The sequence below is a fragment of the Arachis hypogaea genome, chromosome 14 (genome assembly GCF_003086295.3).
Source record: "Arachis hypogaea cultivar Tifrunner chromosome 14, arahy.Tifrunner.gnm2.J5K5, whole genome shotgun sequence".
NCBI lineage: Eukaryota > Viridiplantae > Streptophyta > Magnoliopsida > Fabales > Fabaceae > Arachis > Arachis hypogaea.
This window is the reverse complement of record NC_092049.1, coordinates 6,138,346-6,151,961: the sequence shown is the minus strand read 5'-3', so window position 1 is coordinate 6,151,961 and position 13,616 is coordinate 6,138,346. Positions and strand designations below refer to the sequence as shown.

At 34.9% G+C, this 13,616-nt stretch overlaps 2 protein-coding genes across 3 annotated transcripts; both read right to left on the bottom strand.

The window, feature by feature from the left end:
- Positions 1-1,970: 1,970 nt before the first annotated feature.
- On the bottom strand, positions 1,971-5,395 carry LOC112741217 (uncharacterized). The gene is made up of 3 exons (XM_025790104.2): positions 4,767-5,395; positions 2,381-4,617; positions 1,971-2,267 (listed from the first exon to the last, which is right to left on the bottom strand). Exons 1-3 carry the CDS (start codon positions 4,912-4,914, stop codon positions 2,190-2,192), a joined length of 2,463 nt encoding a protein of 820 aa, XP_025645889.1. The 5' UTR covers positions 4,915-5,395; the 3' UTR covers positions 1,971-2,189.
- A 335-nt stretch (positions 5,396-5,730) lies between these two features.
- LOC112741216 (soluble starch synthase 3, chloroplastic/amyloplastic) lies at positions 5,731-12,862 on the bottom strand. Of its 2 annotated transcripts, XM_025790101.3 has the most exons (16): positions 12,408-12,862; positions 12,171-12,222; positions 10,935-12,080; positions 10,566-10,774; positions 9,916-10,186; positions 9,303-9,478; positions 8,860-8,967; positions 8,389-8,498; positions 7,994-8,099; positions 7,600-7,770; positions 7,391-7,519; positions 7,003-7,185; positions 6,762-6,893; positions 6,554-6,665; positions 6,338-6,461; positions 5,731-6,215 (listed from the first exon to the last, which is right to left on the bottom strand). In XM_025790101.3, the coding sequence occupies exons 1-16, from the start codon at positions 12,492-12,494 to the stop codon at positions 6,077-6,079; spliced, it is 3,255 nt and encodes a 1,084-aa protein (XP_025645886.1). In that variant the 5' UTR covers positions 12,495-12,862; the 3' UTR covers positions 5,731-6,076. The 2 variants fall into 2 exon arrangements, with proteins under 2 accessions (XP_025645886.1, XP_025645888.1); XM_025790103.3 differs by lacking the exons at positions 12,171-12,222; positions 12,408-12,862 and having other exon boundaries at positions 10,935-11,509; positions 11,653-11,783.
- Between the last annotated feature and the right edge of the window lie 754 nt (positions 12,863-13,616).

Genomic DNA, 13,616 nt, shown 5'->3' with positions numbered 1-13,616 from the left:
AGAGAGAGAGAGAGAGAGAGAGAGAGAGAGAGAGAGAGAGAGAGAGAGAGAGAGAGAGAGATTTCTATCTATCTAATTCATTAAGAAGTGTGTTAACACTGGTCGAGGCTTCTGCTACTTCTGCTCTCTCTCACTCACTGCATTCATTATCTGCTTTCTCAATTCATTTTTCTAAGAAATGATATTTTCTTCATGAAAATTGCTCTTTTCTACTCTTTAAAAATTATTGATGATTAATTATTATCTGTTATATATAATTACATGATAAATTTAATATTGTAATAACTTTCTTTGTATATATTATTATTGTTATTATGTACATATTGAATTGAGATATTGTTGTATCAAATTACTGATATTTCAACATAACAGCCTCTAATCCCTTTTTCTTAGTGTGTGTACTTTTAAAGAGAAATACCATGTTTACTTATATTTATTTTTGATACTCACTCATATATCAATTTATATGATAAAAGACAGAAAATGACAAAATATTTTCTTTTACACGAGTATAAATAACTAATGTATTATTTTTCTTCAAGAGCTAAAGATCAGAAAGGCTGCAACACCTTGATTTGGACAAAGAGGCCTTATCTTCAACACCATCAAAATCTTCATCTGCAGCCTCTTATTAGCTTAGCTGGTCACTCTCATGTCATATGTGACAATTTAGGTAACCTTTATTAATGTTTGTCCAGTTCTAGATATGGTACTAAGAGAGAGAGAAGGAGCTTCTTACCAAATACCAAGTAGAAAATTTTTCAAATGTACCTGAAATACCGACGTTCCAATAATCTTAATCGCTAATTTTAATTAATATATATTATATATATATATTTTTATAATTGAAATTACGGTTAAAATTATTGAAATACCAATTTACATGGTACACTTAAAATTCTTCCTACCAAGTATAATATTAATAGGTATAGACATAGTATTCTACCAAAGCCTTTCTTTATATTCTCTTCAATGCTTTTTGGACTATGAGTTATATTACTAACTATTATAATGAAGATCTTATGTTTATTATTTTTCTCGGTCTATGTTTGAAGCTCCATACTGTGATGTCTTGTCTCAGTTGCTGAGATAGGAGCAGAAATTAATTACTACATGACCTAAGATGTTTCTTCATAAAAAAGAAAGAAAAAAATTGATAGAAAATGATAACATAGTTTATAAAGTAATTGTTAAAAGTAAATCAATTAATTATTTATCCAATTGTAACTAATAATTTTTCTTCAAATAAATTAAACCATACTATCATAATTTTCCAGCAGATGAAATATGATGTCCTTTTCCACCATATAATTAGCTCTTATATATATTGTAGCAGCTAGTAACTTAGCCAACATTCCCAGTGTTGTGTTGCTTCAATGAATAGAAGGGAGAAGCAACTTTTATGGAGTTTTTACACTATGAACCTCTCTCAATGACCTATCTGGTTAGGAATTGACTATTGACATTATTAAATGTGATATGATTCCTCACACAGCTATCTATAGGCAGTGGCTGCACAACCATCACTCATATTTGATACTCTAAATTGATGTTAGTAATGGCTTAAAAGAGAAGAAAATTTTCCTTGATTTAATCATTTAAATTTTAAAGGATAAAATCAAACAACTCAGCAAAATGTAAGGCTAACATTTCTGTGGAGTATGTTATGTAAAAATTTCACCAGTGCATGCAATGATGTGAAAATCAAAAGAATCCAATGAGGTGCTTCTTGCTCCATACCTTCCTCTGTTAAAACCACTCAAGTAGTTTTTGGATATTAAATTGAATAAATCAGATCAAGGATTATGCATCATTGCAAGAAATAATATAATGTTGCACAGCAGAGGGAAATTCTTGAAGCACTTGAAAGTATTTCAGTCAAACAATGATAATGAGAAGGACATACATATAAATTGTTTTTGTTTAAGAAGAAAAATCAGGGATAAGAGGTTTCATCATACTGCATGAGATTATGAGAATCAATTCATCATTACCATTATAACTTTCTACAACACAAAGTTGAAAATAACAAGCCATTCCTTCAACACTAAGTGTTACTTCAATTACAACACTAAATTGCTTTAGCTACAGGAGTCAAGATCCAAGATGAAGGACATTATCCTAGTTAGATCAATGCTAATGTTTCATTAACAATACACATTTTAGGCAAATATGCAATTTGGGTTATATCATAATGGAGAAGTGGCTTGGCTTCTAAGCCTACTTGAACGCCTAACAGGAGTAACTTTCTCCCCACTCCCATGCCCCTGAAGAAAAGCAACATAACAAAACACGTAAGAAACAATTCAAAAGTATTTCTCAATAGAAAAAGATGAATGAGTTTGCTCACTACATATATCAGCAGGAAACAAATACTCACATTCTTTATTTGAATTTTCTCGTACATAGTAAAGCTTCCATAGGATGGTGAACTTGTGGAATAGTCGGATGAAGAGGCAAAAGAGTCTCTACTCTTCTTGGCCACTGACTTCTTCTCTACACTGTCAACCTCATTAGACTCTTTCACTAACCTTTGCAAATAAGGTGAGCTCTTATGAATGCTGCTCATTTCTGAAGGGCATGATTCTCCATTCATGTCTATTTCGATAGGCTCATTCCTGAGAGATGGCTTTTCTAGGTAATTCTGCTCTTGTTTGGGAGTCACCAAGGAGTTCTTGGCATGGAATGACTTAGCAAATAGAGGTTGATCCGCAAAGCTGGTAGTAACCCTTGTGCTTCTGCTTTTGCCTTTACTTAACCAGTTGAAAGCAGCACCTGTAAGTAAAATTGCACCTCCAAGGAGCAGCAAATACAGCACCATGTTTGGTTGGAGGTTGATTGTTCCGAGTCTCTGCTCGTCACCTTCGCTTGTAGCATCCATGCTAATAGATTCCTCCTTCGCTTCAGTCAACTTATTGTCATTATCTCCATAGGCTCCTGTAAGAATTTCAGCAATCTCTGAATCCAAAGCTTGCTTTGCATCTAAATCCCCATCATTGAACACTTCCATATTGGGAACATCAGCAGCCTGTGAATCTGCATTTGACTGGACTTTAAGTTTTATATCAGCTTCCAAGTGATACAATTCAGGTTTGATCACTTGATCAAGTTGCCAATCCTGATCTGGTTCTACCACATTGGCTGGTTGTCCTGTAGATACTTCTTCACAATCCAGAGCATCATCTAATGCTTTTTCAACATCTGCAGTTATTTCAAGATCTTGCTGATCTTGTTCTTCAAATATGGAATTATAATGCTCTGCCCAAACATCCTCAATATCCTCGTCTATATCGATCACTGAGGCTACTCCACTATCTTCAACATTCAGTACAAGGGGGTACACTTCTGAAGCCTCACCAATGTCTATTTTACTCTGCCCAAATATAAGTCCCTGATCAACTGCATTATATTCATGCATAACAGTTAAGTTACAGTATTTCAAGTGGCCCAAACTGTGAACACTTTCGACATTGGAAATGAACTTAGAAATTGATGACAGCGACTCAGTAAACCAGGTAAGCAAATTTTGATATAAGCCATCGAAATTTGCCTTTGCAAATTCTGAGAAACGATTAAAATGATTCCTCACAAACTCTGAGAATTCAGACGACTCATATACCCCATATATGTCTTGAAACACAGTGCCATCCCCCAATTGAGAACTTGAGGCCGACATTGATACAAAAGCAACGGAGAGGAGTAAAAGAAGAGCAATAACAGCCTTCCACCTTATATAAAAGCGTGGTTTAGGCATCTCTTTTGCTTCCACCGTTTCCTCCATCATTAAAGTCTTGGCAGCACATTCTTCAACTCTTTCCTCCAAAGAAACATCCTCTGATTCCTTCTGTGAGTCATCCTCCAAGTTAGAATCTTCAGTAACTTCCGAGTCAGAGAAGTCTTCATACACAAAGCCATCATCAAGATCAGATCGTTGTTTTGGTTTGTAATGCAAGAATTGTGGTCTGGGGGAAAGATAGTTCGTTTTAGGATCATAAGGAGGCATCAAAGGATCTGCATCATGAGGAGCTGAGATTATGGCACCAGTCGAAACCGGAAGAGGAGGAGTAGGAATCGGACTGAGATTAAAACTTGGGTCAAGGTTAACACAATCAGGCTCATCAACAACAGTTTGAAATGAATATCCAGCCTCATCCTTCACATTGCAAGGAACATTCAAACTGTAAGCTACTTCACCACACAACTCACTACTCAAGGTAGAAGCAACATTCACTTCCTCCTTGGGAACCCCATCATCCAATGATGGCAAAGCTTCAAAATTTTTCTCTCTTACACCATCCTTTGATTTTAGAATGCTATTATAATGCACTGATTCGGCAAAAGTTACCTTCGTGGTGGGGATTTTGGTGGCTGCGACGGGAGCAGAAACTCGAGCAGGCTCATTCCTATCACCAAGAACCTTCTTCCTCGCACCGACCTTCGAAGAAGCAGAGACCGTTGGAGACATGAAATTCTTCCCGCACTTCGAAGAAGCAGCTGGCGATCGTACCTTCCACGGCTTCAAAATCGAGTCTTTCTCATTTTCTTTGTCATCTAGGTCACGGTGGAAAGACGCTGCTGCGCCTTCTCTTCCCCCAAAAGAGTTTCTTCTCGGAAAACCTGCAAAAACGCCCCCACACCCATTAAAAAACCTAACTAATTTCAATAATATAGGAAATAAAACAAAACTGTTAATTTTCTCACGAATTGACATTCATAACTAATATGGTGAAGCTGAAATGGAAAGAGAGAAGGAAAAAAGGTGAAACCTGAAGGAGTTGCTTCTCTAGGGTTAGGGTCAGGAATTAAGGAGGGTTTAGCAAATGGATTAGTAGCGAAACTCCGTCTCATGGGGTCAATGAGTTCTGAGGCTCTACGGTGTGATCTGCCCAAAGACGACGACTTTGATGAATTCATAGCCAATTTTTTGTTCCGCGAAGAACTGAAATCAGGGATTTAACAAATTTTGATTGTGGTTTTTAGATAATGAATTTAATGTTAATGAATCCTTCGTAAATGCGGGATGAGTGAGACTGAGAATTCAACTATTTAAGTGGCGGGATTCTGACCGTTGCCAAACTATGGACTGTTTATTTGAAAAAACAGGAGTTATCCCTTTTGCCACTGTATTTATTAAATTTTAATTTTTTAATAAAAAAACGTTTAATTTTAATACATTAAGTATAAAATATTTTATATAATCTTCGAATTATAATTTTCTTTTAATAATCAATCACGTGATCAACATAAAATTTTTACTGGCATGCATCAAAATTTAATTCTAAATAAATGACAAAAATGAAAAATCATAGTGCTTAATTATGACAATGGATAACTATTTTATTTTATTTATTTATTTTTTTACCAAAGATAGGAGACTTGAACCCGAAACCTCTTAATTGAGTATGGAAAAACTATGCCATTTGAGCTATACCTCATTGGCGGATAACTATTTTATTTGGATATAATGTTTTTTTATAATTTTATTGACAAATAATGTAAAATAGTATCACATTTTAATGTATAAAAATCAATTCTTTGTTTTAATATATTTTGTTGTTTGACTAATTGATTACTTTAATTTTCTATGTTAATATTCAACAAATGAACATTTATACTACTTTTGACTTATTATTTGTAATATTATAAAATTAATTCAAATACATTAACCATGCACAGTTTTGAAAAAAGTTATTAAATATTTTGATTAATTAATACAATAGCAACACATTATTAAATAATATATCTTTGAATAATATTTATTGAATAATGTATTTAAATATTTGAAAGAAAACAAAAACCTAGTGCAAAACTTAACCTATTTTATTGGATGCCACTAAAATCATTAACCATCTGAGGCTCTTCTACACAAAGTGATGCCACCTTGCAGTAGCAATCTTTGACTAGGATTCACTATATGTAACTACCAGTTACTTTTAGACCAAAACCTGTACAAAAGAGGGAAGAATCTCAATATCACTTTGAAGGTAGAAATTTTCAGGTATGCTTTATGTGAAGTTGATAGTCGATAACTGTTTGATGATAATTTAGTCAAACTTGTCAAATTATTTAACGACTCTTATGATGCAGCCTTGCGTGCTGCATGGTAAAGCTCCAAATAATCAAGGGCAGGCCGGTTCCAAGACCAGTCTTGCTCCATCACCCTTTTGCATAAACTGTTGAACAAATCACGCCCATCATACCAAGCTGATATTGCCCTGAAATGTTTCCATGAAAAGCAATCAATGTTTTTGTAATGAGAATAAGCATTTAAAAGTTAAAACTACAGAAACATACAACAATAACCATGCAAGATGATATAAGTATAACATAAACTCACCTATTTAGTGCATAATCAACACCCCCAGCATCAGCTCCATCAAAACTAAATCCATTTGGCTCGAGACCTTGCGTTTGTGCTCTATCCTTATCATGATCAACATCAAATACTGTATCGTAAAGTCCTACATAATTATGTCAAGATGAATTGTCAAGTGAATTCAATAGACCATAAAAATTAAAATGACAGACTTGAAGAATTGAAGCAGTTACAAACCTCCAGTTTTTCGAACAACAGGTATTGAGCCGTATCTCATTGCAGTGAGTTGAGTGAGTCCACATGGCTCAAAGATTGAAGGAACTAGAATGAAATCAGCACCAGCATATATCTAGAACACAAAATTCAGCACAGTAAGTAGTGCTCCATTATGCAGTACCTTGCACATATATTACAGAACAAGATATTGAAGTTTTTTGAGTTCTACCAAGTGCGAAAGAGGCTCATCGTATGAAAGGCAAAGTCTGGCATGATCACTATGAGAAGAATGTAATTGATTGGCCAAATTCTGAAAATCATTTTGGATGCGATGGTCTGGAGCCGAACCCAGTAATACAACCTATTTCCAAAGTGTTCAAAATATAAAAGGAACAATAAGATATTATGTAGGGAGCTACATCATTGCTGGTGCACACTGAAGTGTAATAAAATATGAACAGAGGACAAACCTGTCCACCGCGTTCTAGTGTGCGCCATATGGCATGTTTGATGAGATGGATTCCTTTCTGATGAGTCAATCGAGTAATGATTCCAACTAAAGGAAGATCAGCTTGTTTCAAACCAAGCCTTTCCTGGAGAGCTTGCTTGGCAGCTCTTTTCCCTTCAACAACATTTTCAGATGTGTATGGTACCTGAAACAATTATATTTTCTCATATCAATGACAGGTTTCAAATATTCATTCAAAGTTGCAGAAAAATATGATGCAAGCATCTGAGCAGTTACAATATTTTGGGGGCATGGATAAGAAGACATAGTTCTTATTTGAGCTGCTATAGACAATTAGACATAGGTTATCAATAAGTCAGAATGTTAACTACATGTATAGGTTTACTTACAGGAATAAAATTGTCATTATAAGGGTCCCATATATCTGGATCAATTCCATTTATTATGCCATGGAACTTGTGAAGATTAGGGGCAACTGCAGGATGTCCAGCAATCTCCCTTGAATAAGTGGGGGAAACCTGCAAAACATGTATGAGTGAAAATCTGAAATGAAAAAACACAACCAGAGTGCAGAAGCTAAGAATATAATTGCACTTACAGTTGTAGCCTTGTCTGAGTATTTCATAGCTTTCGCAATGAAGTGAGCTCCAAATTCAAGGTTATGAATTGTGAAGACAACTTGTGCTTTACTAAGACCATAATGTGCATAGTTTTCTTTAAATAACCATGCAACTGGAGCACTGGACCAATCATGGCAGTGAATTATATCCTATTCATTGTTAGGAACCATTAGAATACATCCTTGAAGATGGAAATTATTTAAGAGATTTCTTATTTCTTTAACAAAACTTTTGTATGCTGCATACAAGGTTATATAAACAAATTATGTCAAATGAACATTTCAAGGAAATGTTTGAATGTAATAAGTTTAACATATCTATCAAAACTGTAATGGAAGTAACCATTCAATCACTAGTCAAATGATGTCTTACAGGATGGAATCCACTTTGGAGTAGAAATTCAAGAGCAGCATGACAAAAGAAACCAAATCTCTCTGCATCGTTATTACGACCATATACACATCCAACCCAGAAAAATCTGCAGGAAAGAATAGAGATTTATCAAGCATAGTTCTATTTATGAAGGAGGTTGGTCTACTCATCTCAATCACAATGTTCATAAGGTATGTACAAAAAGAATATGTCAGAGAAACACACTACAAGCATATGCTGTCCTAAAGAATCCAAGAGTTTCAAGACTAATATGAAGCAATTTTATTATGATAATGTTCACTTCAATAAGGATATTACAACAACCGTGACCCTCTAATGAGTTATGATTTCCGATATACTTGTACGAAAAAAGGATGGAAAACCAAAGCGTTTACCCATTTTGAGGCTCCAAAAAGTAGACAGAGAGGCCTTCAACCTTTCCATGCCATACTTTTATTTCAGTTCCACCCCAGAAATAGCTTTTGTGAAAATTGAAGTCCTTTACCTGCATCAGAAGCCATATATTAATATAAAACAATAACACTCACAAACATGAACAAAATATATGCATTTTCAACAAGATGTTAAGGAATGTGCTCAACAATAATCGCCTTTACATTTTAGGAGAGCAATCCATGCAGATGCTTTACAGCCAGATAATGAGAAATGTGCTCAACTAGACCTTCATGTCTATACAATACTGTGATTTATTTCATATTGAAATTCAGGGTATACAATTTTCAACAATGATTGCAATATCATACTCTATTCTACAGGAACAGCTCATAATGGAATACAAGTAATACAGGACATAGTTTAGGATGTAATAAAAGTAAGACAGCAACTTGGGAGAAATAAAAGCTTACATTGCTAAGGTTCAAACAGTCATACTTTGGAAGAATGATGTCCACATTGTGACTTAAATCCTGGACGGCCCGGGATAGACTAGTAACAACATCTCCAAGGCCTCCAACCTGCCAAATGTATATACCATCAACCTTTTTTATGAACAAAGAGCAATTATGGAAAAGAAATATTTCTAACATCCCACTTCTAGAGTGTTGAATTCAGATTTCCTTGAACATTAAGAAGTTCGGACATTACAAAAGGTCCTTTTTCTTTTTCCTCATCCAAATGGAAAATTCTATATTTTCAGACATCCCAAATTCCACAATTTCATGCAAAGGTCTTGAAAGATAAAACATTGCAACTTATGTGTTGATCTACAAAGAGACGACCATATTTAACTGTCTGTCACAACTGTAAATTCCCAATTACTATGAGCCTTGGGATTAAAAGGAAAGCTTGCCTTTGCAATTGGGGCCATCTCAACGGCAATATGGATGATATGCAAAGGTGATTCCTTTACAATACCTCCAAAAACAGGTATGTGATAATCCATTCCAAATTTGTTATCAAAGACTCCACCATCTTTACTCTCGGAGAATACAAAATCCATCATGTATGCATCCAGTGGAACCATGACTGCAGATACACAAAATCATTGTACTTCTTCAGGAATTCACAAACACATAATTTATCAAGTTGTAGACAAATAATATTTGCATGGGTGATGCAGTTCATAAACTTGACACAGATGTCATCATTACATTTTTTAGCCTTCAGATCAATGGTTAGTCTACAGCTTAGTAGACAGCAGGTTATGGCAATTATTAATACAACAATTTAAACATTCAAAAGTTCATCAATATTTCTCATCATTAGATTTATCTCTGACTCTATACAATGTCCTTTTTTCTTCTCCCTCCCCTCCCCCCCCTTCTCTCCTCTTTTTTGTTGTCTTTATTCGTGTGTGGAATTAGGAAAGCTAGACATTGAAATCCTTGATATTGCTAATTTCTGGATTCTGGGAAACTATGGTGCAATCATCTTTCAAAAGTAAAAACTAAGGGAGGACTCACCCGTGGCTTTAACATGAGTACCATTTTCTGCTGGCAGCATTCTTTGAGGTGGCAAAGGACCACTACGGTGAGACCAACGATTAAACGAACATCTAAACCAGACCTCAGGTTTTCCATTGAGAATTGTGTTGGAGGGATTATAAAATACTGTCACTGTGCTTCCTGCTTGAACATCTAGAGGCTCTGTGTAGACAATATGCTTTTGGGAAAGCAAAAATCCTTTCAAAGTTCTTTCCTTTGTTTCAGCTTTCATTTTTGCTGTATTTTCAGCCTGCAAGAGCAGGACAAAATTAACATTTGGTAGCCGATATCTATCCTAATATTTTTTTGGCTTTTATTTACCCTTCAAAAGATAGATTAAGAGAGAAATTAGTGTTTACTATTTAGGAAACAGTTATAAGCATCAACCTAGAGCTTTGCCCTCAACAGTTAGAAGAATTTCAAATCATAGATCAAAATACAAAAGATGAGCTTCTCCACAGCCTTGAGAATAAAACATAAGAATGTAACTATTTCTTCTATATGCATATATTTGCAAGATGGTAAACAAAAATTAAACAACTGATAAGCTTTTCTTTATGTTCACAAGTATCTAAAGTAGCGAGTGCCTCAATGTTACCATCTGGAAGTCATCTCAGGTATGAACAAACCTTTGCATGAATAGCTTCTTCTCTTAACTTCCTTTCCTCCTGGAGTTTTTGGTATATCAGCTGCTCTAACTCAACCCAATATTTTTCATCAGGTATTGTGACAATAGCATGGAAGTCTTGATTACTATTGTTATCATACACAATAGCATTTTGAGGTGGACCATCAGCAAATACCCAATCCAGTACAAAAGCTTGTTCAGGTACAACGACTGTATAAAACAAAATAGGTGATAACTGATAAGTCAGCTGTTCACATCATAGTACATATTTCATCTATTCACACTTTTTCCCAAGTCTAGTAGAAGATTATTAATTTCAAGGAAATGAATAAACATCAGCAATAAGGAGAAGATATGTAAAAGTGTATACCATCAGTATACCACCAATCATCGCCTTTTACGACAGGTTTGTTAAGCTTTTGTACAATTGATAATCCATCCTTCCACTTATTGTACCCACCGTGAATCCAAATTTCCTCAGCATTTGTAAGAGGACCTGAGCTTTTATTATAATATAATCTAATCAAGTCCTTGCCTTTAAATTCACTAGGTTCAACATACCAAACTTTATCAAGGGACCTCACAGCATTTTCCATCAATTGTGGCAACAATTCTTGCCTTCTTTCAGTTTCCGCCCTTGCCTGCAACCTGTCTGCTTCTTTAGCAGCCTCCTCAGCTTCCCTTCGTCTTTGCTCTTCCGCCTGTCTTTCCCTTTCGGCTTCCTCCCTGGCAAGCTTTTCTAGTTCCTTTCGTTTCTCCTCCAGCAAGAAATCTTCGAAAGCTAGCGCATCCATTCCACCAACAACGGGTATGAAGAAGTCTTTTTGGTCATTATTGTCATACACATCCTGGCCATTGAAGAACACAAAGTCTACTTTGTAGGCTTCTCTGGGAATGTGAATTTGGCAAGACCACCAATCACCTTTAAGATGTGTTTTACTTAACCTATAGGTAAAAGATTTCCACCTCCAATCATTAAATGCACCCATGATGAAAATGTCTTGTTCATAACTTAGTGTTGAAACACTTTTGTTAAGAAACACTTCTATATCTTCATCAGGCTTAACTACAGGAGGATATACAAATACCTTGGTCCCTTGTGAAAGGTTTTCTTCGGCGATCCTCTCGATTTCCTGCTTGCTTGAATTTGCTTCCAACTCTAACTTCAACAACCGAGAAGCTTCCTCATTTACAGTTTCCTCACTTATTTCATCATGGTTATCAGAATTGGTTCCTTTTACAGTTTCCCCAGACTGAAAATTCCCAACTTCCCCTTCACCAGCTTCCTCGGCATCAATACTCCCATTGAGTCTTTGCCTATTATCATCTCCTGAGATGTCTTTGTCACTAACTATTGGAGCTAATGAATCCCCCTTGGCTCTACTATTATTCCCCCTATTCCCATACCTGTTCTTGTTGCTTCTTCCAATTGGTGATTTTGGTATGAAACCCTTGGAAGCAAGGCCCTTCACCCTTGAGCTTGATCCCTTCTTATGCTGTCCTCTCCTTGAAAAATCTACCAAAAGGTAAATCCCAAATTCATAAAGTTGAAAAATTAATTTGAATAAACATAAAATAATAAAGGAAGAAAAGGGTAGCTCATAACCTGAATTAGAATTGATGCAATAAGAACCCCTAACTGCCATGCTTGGTGAACACTGAAAAGGTAAAACCGTAAATTCGATACATATGAATATGATATGATATTATTTTCACATCCAGAGCAATTCAATCAATTTCAATAAATAATAATTAAAAAAAAAACAGAGCAAAACAGAACAGAACAGAGGAGACAACATTCGAAGACAAAGTACGATGAAAAAGAAACATGTTGGTTAATTACTTGTTGGTAGCTTGTTGCCGCTCTTATCGGAGAAGGAAATGGGTTGAGATTGAAAGATGCGGTTTTGCAGCTGAGTTGCAAAGACATGTCCGTAAAGCTTCCTACTTTGCTTCCAAAAATGTCTTTTTTTTTTTGTTTCTTATTCTATGATATGATCAAACTTCACTCTGCACATGCTTGTGTTTGATCAATGAATCCGTGCACCAAAAACTCGTATCAAAACCGAGGGTAAACGAATGAAAAACACGAAAAGAAAATGAAAATGAAATGTAAGAGTTTGTTTGTAGTTATGTGACAGTGGCAATGTATGTTAGGCATGTCAGCTGACAGCCACACATATTTATAATTATAATATAAATAAATTCGAATCTGCTATTCCATTCTGTGAAGCTTTGTTGTAAGTACAGTGTGATGAGCATTCATTAGTTCGTGTAACAAGTAACGACAGCTTCGCCAATTTGATCGATCATCCAACGGCTCAAAATGATTCATGTTGAGTGATTTTTGTCAGATCAAATCAAATGTTGTCTTCTGTCGTATTTGCATGTCACTTTTCATGAATATATTGTTATTGTTATTATAATATGATGATGAGGATATGATTATGATTAATTAAAATTCTGCCAACCTGAAAATCAAGTTGTTACTATAATTTGATTTTAAACAAAAACATAGATTTAAGTCCTAGAGTGATCTCGAATCTCGATATTGTGCACCAAACTGGTCTGATTTTAATCCGGTGAATGCTGGTATTTATCACTTTGTACTTAAGTTACTAAAAAAGATAAATAATAATATTAATAAATTTTAAATGATTTATTTTTTATTTTAAACATTTTATTTTTTATTTTAAAAAAAAAGTTAGGCAATTTAGACACCATAAAATTCACCTTTTAATTATATCAATTATATCTCTAAGATTATTAAAAATATACATTGTTTGGTTAGTTCCTAATCTATTTATTATTACCAAGGTGTTGATGTAATTTGATGATGTGGACCGTTAGTGACACAAGTTACTTTATGGTTTGGTCATGTAATCATATGATGATAGGTCGATCAGTGACGCGGCATGCTGACATAGACAGTTGTGCCACGTTTTATAATAATATTTGGCCACGTATTAATTTGTGCCACGTGTTCTAATATTATTTGTCTAAGTGACATTCACTATGTCATCATTGTAAATACACTAAATTGGTCCCTAAT